We start from the raw sequence: 7,897 nt of genomic DNA, 5'->3' as shown, positions 1-7,897 counted from the left end.
CACAGTGGTAGTTTGGCGTACGGGACCCTCTGTGAAGTCCAACTTTGAGCGACTGATCCATCATCCTACTTACAAGTCCTCTAACTATGACACTCCAGTTTCCCCGGCTAAAAGCAAGAGGTGGGACCAACCGCCCCCGCTCCCGCCCCTGCCCCCCCACCAGCGCAGCGGCCACAGGGTGTTAGTGAACGGGTCCGACGGGCGGGTCGGTGGAGGGAGAGGATCGGGAATCCTGTGGGGAGAACGCAGGAGTGCAGGGGACGGCAAGCCCGGCACTCAGACGCTTCGAGGGACGCGTGTGAAAGCATCAAACGGGGACGATTACATCATCCTGTCTCCTGTTAATCCTGGAAGCCAGGTAGAGCCAAGCTTTGTCCATCATTGTGGTGTCTCACAGCTGCTTAAAGGGTTAGTTCACCCAAAAATGAAAACTCCGTCAGTAATTACTCTCCCTCATGTTGTTCGAACCCCGTAAGACTGTCGTTCATCTTCTGAACACAAATTAAGATATTTTTGATTAAATCTGAGAGCTGTCTCACTCCTCCATAGGCTTCTCTGTAATTGAAACTAGCTGGCCCAGAAAGTTAGTAAAGACATCGTTAAAATAGTCCAAGTGACTACAGTGGCTCAACCACAAGTTTATTAAGCGACGAGAATGCAAAATGAAATACAAAATGAAAGTAAAAGATAGCAGCCCCTACCGGACGACTGCGGTCACATATAACACAACATAAGTCCAGGCCTGTTCCTCTCTTGATCTTCACTGTCGCCGCTCCTCCTTTTATGCTTCCCCTCCTCCGTGAGAGATATGAGACCGGTGCGTCTCACAGGTGTCGCTCATTATCAATCACGCCACCGGCCCTCAGCCTAGTCCTGCTCGCCACAATAGACACACAAACAATATTTAAACCTTGATTTTTTTTTTAAAGGCACCCAAAAGTTTAAAAACCTTATATATAGATATAAACAGCAAGATTCTCAATTCCAAGTGTTCTCAAGAAATGCCAAGCCATGCCAATTGTGTCATCATCAAAATTGAAACACAAGAAAACCTTTATATTTAAATGTTTACAGAGTTTTGTGTTTTAAATTTGATTTTAAATGTAGAATCAATTTTAGTGTGAATTTATTAGTGAATCAAGGTTTGGATGCAGATCTTAGTGAATGAGACCCATTGTTTCCATTGAAAAATATCTTTATAACAAACCATGTATCAGTAACTTATTAGGCAACTATTACAGGACACCTGTGCTTTCATTTAAATCCGTACTTAACACAATACATGTTACACGTCAAAGAATTATATTTCCGTTTGTTATAATCAAGCCTACAGAAGTGGCCACAAGGTCTTTTACACACTGCACATGTAAGCAACACCAAACCGATCTCACGGGGAAACATAAAGGAATAGTTCACTTCAAAATGAAAATTCTGTCATCCTTTGCTCACCCTTAAGTTGTTTCAAACCTGTATGAATTTCTTTCTTCTGCTTAAAAAACAAAGGAATATATTTTGAAGAATGTCGGTAACCAAACCCCATTGATTTCTACTATAGAAGCCAATGGGGTCCATCAACTGTTTGGTTACCGACATTCTTCAAAATATATTCCTTTGTTTTTTAAGCAGAAGAAAGAAATTCATACAGGTAACGTCAAATGAATTTGTACAAATGAAGCCGAAGGTCCAACCAGCCTAAATATTGAGTGAACAGGCACACAAACAGTGCTTTCTAGATTGAGATAGTCCATATTATTTAACAGTTTATGGCTAAAGCTTGGGGTTTGGGTTCCACTACACTATGTAGATTGATGATCATTTGGATTTAAATGAGGTCCACCTCCTCATGTAAATTGCAGTTCACAACAATCTGGTTGTATTGCGAACTCCCGCACTATATGTATCACTATATTTTATGTATGAATGAAAATGCTTCCAGTGTAAAAGCACAACTTACATGTTGCTTGTGTGTATTGTGTGAAAAAGGCCTAATATTGTAATCATTGATTCATTAAAGTAGTGAGAAAACTCTTAACATGTACTTTGTCTCAGTGTCTTCACTTGTTGACTCTTCAATATTTCCAGGGATTGGGCTCTGCTTATGGAGACAACCACAGGACATTAAGTAAGTTCCTCTTTCCTTGTGCATTTTCTATTCGTGGTGTGGTGCAGTGGTTAAGGCTCAGGGTTTGGAAAGTTACTAGCTTGAGTCCTACAAAAAGTGAGCCCTACATTGTGTCCTTGAGTAAGAGTCTAAAGCAGGGCAATGTTGGGTATTGTAGGGTAATGGCACTGTATTTTAAAGTAATTGCTCCCATGTGATGCTGCTTATTAAGTGTTTTTGTTTAGTTCTTTAACTGAGATTCACCAGACAGAATTTCGTTGTACTATGTATAATGACAATAAAGTCCAAGTCCAAAGTCAAGTCAAGTCAAGTCATTAGACTGCAAAAAACATAAGAAGAAGAAAGAAAAAAAGATTTGTGAATTTGTCAATTTCATGTGCGAATGCCCTTGTTCATGTTTTGTTTGATCCAGTGCACACATTATGGCTTCATTTAAATTAACTCATTACATTCATTTCTATCCATGCCTCTACTTCTTATTAGTAGTGGAGACTGACATTGGAGACACAGACAATGGCGGTGATGTTTTCTCCCATATGGCACAACCTACTGCAGAAATACTGACCAGAAAACATGGGATTTTCATCAAGGACCTGCTTACAGGGTCTAGGGTTGTCATATTGGCTCTTCTATACTTCTTTTCTTTTCTTTTAATTGCAGGAATACATAGACATTTTACAAAATACACATACAAAAAAAAAACCACAGACAACAACAATTTAAGAATACACGAAAAAACAAAACAAAACAAAAACAAACAAAAGATCAAGAAAAGAAAGACCTTATAATTTGAAATATAAGGTATTCAGTAATTTAACATATTTTACCCTTTCTCTTGTCCCCCCACTCTCCTCTCCACCAAATTCTCCAAACAATAAAAATGATAGTAAAGATAGTAATATGATTTAGGGCCCTATCTTACACCCGGTGCAATGCAGCGCCAGGCGCGACGCAAGTGTTTTTTGCTAGTTTCAGTCCGACGCAGTTTTCATTTTCACGTCCTGCGCCGCGTTGTTTAAATAGCAAATGCATTTGCGCCCATCTGTTCGCCCATGGGCTGCTGGTCTGAGAACCAGGTGTGTTCTGGCGCATTGTTGGCGTGTTGCTATTTTGAGGCAACAGAAATACACTGCGCCATTGACCAACTGAAACCTGGTCTAAAGTCAATGGCACAATATTTTTTTTGTTATTTAATGAACACGTTAGTAATGTGCGCCTATAGGCGGGTCCACAACGCGCGTACACACTGCTTATTAAACACACAGGGACGCACAACAGCACACAAACATGCCAAATATTTGAAATAAAAGGATTACAATGTAAAATATGCACCCCCCACAGGGCCAGCCCGACCCAGGCTCTTCTATACTTCTACCACAGAAAATGTCTGTTCATTTATCCATCTGATATCTGACTGAAATCTCACCTACGATCTTTACTTTCTACCAGCTGGCCAGATGTTCCCCACACCTCAGACGCCTGTTCCTCCACCTCCGGCCACTGGTTCCCAGTCAGCACCTGGACTGGCCAGCAGAACCTGCTTTCTGCGCCGCTCTGGCAACAGCCAATCCAAAACACAGCAAAGTGAACATTACCAACAGCCAACGACCACCTCAAACTTTGCCAACTACCAGAACTGCACCATTGTGAGGTCACACATGCCTCACGCCAGCTATGGTACCTACGTTAAAGTGACACCTAAAATCCTCATCTTCCCCATCTTTGTGCAGGTAAATCTTCCATATCTTCAAAATAAGCACAAACATTAGATAAAAAGATTTACTGAGCTCTAGTAGTGATCTCTTCAGAACATAACATAGATAATACTGTAAAAAGCAAGTTGTCAACAGGGTTTGCTAATAGGAAATGTTCTCAGAACTGTTCTGGCAAGCTTTTCTCAAAATTATGAACATACCTTCTTCCAGTAATGCTAGTAGAACGTTTCTTCAAAGTTATATGGTCTATAATAATGTTCTCAAAACTTTAGCACAGAAACGTTATTTTTGACGTTGTTCATACCATTTTAGTTGGACGATCATCTAATGTATTTTTTTTTATGTTACTACTTGTTTCAGAGAACATTCAAAAGTAACGTTCCCATAATGTTTGCAGAATTCTAAAATGTAATCAAGAGTTTATTTAAATAACACTTGCCTGACAGCTAATGCTACTGCTAACCCGGACGTCGAGGTCACTTCAGTGGTTTGGGAAAAGCACGTAAAAGTCCTGGCAGAAAGCAATGCATAAGGATGTAGTGTAACGACGCCCAGTTCCAGGAATGCACTAATATTTTGTTGGTAGTACCAGTTTGCAACAAATTATTAGTTAACACTAAGTTGTAAAAAAAAAAGAAAAAAAATGTGGGGATATACTGGCTTTCTGCCAGGACTTTTACGTGCTTTTCCCTAATCACTGAAGTGACCGGGGGGGTTTGGCTCAAGGTCATGGTGCAAAGGACCCTAGGTTGATTTTACTTTGAACCATCCCTTTAATGACTGCATAACCAAGAATGTTTTTAAAACATAAAAAAAAAACTGGACGTTTGAACAATCAGTGAACATTCAGAAATAACGTTAACGGGAACATTAGCAAAACGTTCTTAGAACATAATATTTTTTAGCTGGGATAGATTTTTCATTGGACATGAAGTGATAGTCCAACACAGCACTGAACTGGTTTATCCAGTTTAAGTCCTTAAAATCAAACCTAAAATCCATTAATATTAGAATGTTCTGCATATGGCCAACAATATGAAGAAATATGCATAGGAATATGAATAGAGTAAGTGTAATCTCAAAATGTTTCTTGCTCTCAACAGCCAATCAAAACACAAACCATATTTATTCTTGTTGCAAGTGAATCAATATTTAATGTATTATTTTTGTAGTTTTTTTTTCATGGTTTTTGTAGATAGATAGCATGTCACACAACCTGTCCGAGGTTGTCTTTTGCATACTTAAATACAAACACAATTGTCGCATGTTACAGTGTACTATTGAATATTCTATAAAACGCTGTACTTCTAGTTCAGCACTTTCTTCAATCAAACCAGTGATTCTGCTTCTCTCTTTTCTGAAGCCTATAGATCTGTGTAATCCAACAAGAACACTGGTGATCTCTGAAGAAATGATTCTACATGAGAGCAGGCACTTCTCTATCAAGGTAAGAGATACTCTACATACTGTAGTATGCATGTGTATTTAGGCCATTTCACACTTGAAATTGTTCTAAAAGTAGTACAGTTTTATAACTTCATTAATGTGGGGTCAAGTGCTTTTTACTGGAATAAAATGAACTCATTGATAATTTAAGATTTATCTCTCTTTTCCCTCCTCGACAATGTCTAGTGTAAACTTCTGGAACCCTCTATTGTCCCTACTTGAATGGGAGAGTGCTGGGTCTCTCTCATGCAGTCAATAAAGCTTTAAAGGGGTGGCATGATATGTAAAACAAGATGTAAAATATGTCTTTGATGTCCCCAGAGTGTGTATGTGAAGTTTTAGCTCAAAATACCCCACAGATATTTTTATATAGCATGTTAAAATTGTCACTTTTTGAGGGTGAGCAAAAACACACCGTTTTGTGTCTGTTCCTTTAAATGCAAATGAGCTGCTGCTCCCGGCACAGGGGGCGGAACTTCAACAGCTTGTGTCCTTTTACCTCACACACACATGCACTGATTATTTCAAAAACGTTTAGCCTTTTATGTTCAAACCGGAGTCAGACAATGATGGAGAGACTCAAGAAGAAGTGACAACATGTAGAAGCAACAGGACATTTCTGAATGGTTAGTTGATGAATTTATGTAGCTTATGTGTAGTTATCTTCTAGTCATTGATTAGCATATTCTGTCATGAAAATCTATAAATCACGTTCCGGGGGCGGGGTTTATGTAAATTCTAGGGTTAGTGATGTCACTAACCCGGGAGGAATGTGGTGTAGTCTCTACCAGCCGTTTGTTGTAGTCCTTAAAAGCAATTTCTTTAAAAGCAAATATCTCCCTTTGCTTTGAACTTTGAGCGTTGTAACTTTGCAGATGTTGTTTATGCTCAAACAGCAACATTACACACTAACTAAAGTTAGAAAAGTCAAATCATAATCAACCACCCCTTTAATTGTGTGACATTGCATTTAAAACAATGCATATTCAGCACTTATAGTACCAACATTAACATTAGAGTACAATTAAAAATATAAAATGGAAATTGTTTATGAAAATTTATGAAAAAGTCATGTTAAAACAATAGGTAAATTGATAATGAAAATTAAATGTAACTTGTATTTAAATGTGGTAGTGTTGTAACTGATTAAGTGATTAACTGTAATTCACTTATGTTTCTTACTGAAGTTGCAGTCTACACACACTTTTGGTGCGTTATTACACTGTTGCTTCTTCAATATTGGTTCCAGGTTTGGGTAGGTTTAGGGTTTAATGTAGATGTAGATGTACATTTACATTTGACATTTATTCATTTAGCTGACGCTTTTATCCAAAGCGACTTACAATTGGTCGCACGCCTCTGGAGCAATTAGGGGTTAAGTGTCTTGCTCAGGGACACATTGGTGTCTCACAGTGGATTCGAACCCGGGTCTCTCACACCAAAGGCATGTGTCTTATCCATTGCGCCACCACCCCACTGTTCGTTATTTTAAAATGCGATAAGCATTAACATTTTAGCGACACTCCCTGGACATATCAATTCAGAACTGCGGTCATATGTACAACAACCAATATAATAAAACGTTGCCAGATTCACGTTTGTCTGTTTCAGAGAAAACTGAACACTCTTTTAGTGCCTCTCACTGGACATTTCATGTTGAAACTGTCGCGAAACGTGCAAAACGCGATGTAATGTCATTGTGCAGAAAAGTCGCCACAGGCATGTTTTTCTAATGAGCCTTGGTTGGTGAAAATATATCCATCTTGGGATAAATTTGGACCAAATCAGACCCAACTATTTTAGGGCTAAATAAAGACGGGCTGTGACGGGCCGACCTGATTTATTCTTGCACACTGGAATCATGTTTTAATAACACCATTATTTTCTTACTTTCCAGTTCAAGCACTGTCCGCACGTATCAGACTGTTCTTCTGAAACATCTGCATTTGATCCATTTCTGCTGAACTCTCTCACTTTCGCTCTTTTTAGGTAACAATCTTTATATACTCCGATCTGATGTTGGTGACCAGAGAGGATGAACCGGGACGATGTAATGTCCTGCAAAACCCACTGTACCTCAGACATCTGCAGCTGCGGGATGGTGAGTGACAACTACTTACACATTCACACACAAAAATCAGTGTTTGAGTTTCTGTGTCACAACACAAGTTCTCTTCAATAGAGTCTTCGACACAAACGCGATTTATCCACATTGTGGGCCCTATCTCAATGCAGCGCCAAGCGCGATGAAAGTGTTTTTTGCTAGTTTCAGCCAGACGCAGTTATCATTTTCACGTTCTGCGTCACGTTGTTTAAATGGCAAATGCATTTTTGCATAAAATACAAGATTATTATTGTGTACATAAAGATATGCTGAAATCCGGCTTCTCCCGTAGATGATCTGCTTGCGCACTTTTACCTCGCGCTCTGGAGACGGCTTCTGTCTTTCCACTCATGTCAAATTCCGTCATGTAAATAGAGAATCTGCCATGGAGCATTTAAAGGGAATGGGAGATGAGACTCTGATTGGTTTAACGCACGTAAATCCCAAAACACACCCGTTACTCATTAAGAGTATAGGGACGACCCTTTTAGACCATTTTTTCCCTTTGTT

General features: G+C 39.2%; 1 protein-coding gene across 1 annotated transcript in view; it reads left to right on the top strand.

Annotated features, from left to right (window-relative positions):
- Positions 1–267: 267 nt before the first annotated feature.
- rgs3a (regulator of G protein signaling 3a) overlaps positions 268–7,897 on the top strand; it is a 142,241-nt gene continuing 134,611 nt past the window's right edge. Inside the window, exons 1-5 of the mRNA XM_082170509.1 lie at positions 268–358; positions 2,083–2,122; positions 3,572–3,852; positions 5,201–5,284; positions 7,273–7,384. Of these exons, the coding sequence (XP_082026635.1) occupies positions 3,580–3,852; positions 5,201–5,284; positions 7,273–7,384 (469 nt within the window). The 5' untranslated portion in view covers positions 268–358; positions 2,083–2,122; positions 3,572–3,579. The remainder of the gene's footprint in view (positions 359–2,082; positions 2,123–3,571; positions 3,853–5,200; positions 5,285–7,272; positions 7,385–7,897) is intronic.

The sequence above is a fragment of the Leuciscus leuciscus genome (genome assembly GCF_965113295.1).
Source record: "Leuciscus leuciscus genome assembly, chromosome: 5".
In the NCBI taxonomy this organism is placed as follows: domain Eukaryota; kingdom Metazoa; phylum Chordata; class Actinopteri; order Cypriniformes; family Leuciscidae; genus Leuciscus; species Leuciscus leuciscus.
Note: the sequence above shows the minus strand (reverse complement) of the source record. Positions and strands in the feature narration are given on the sequence as shown.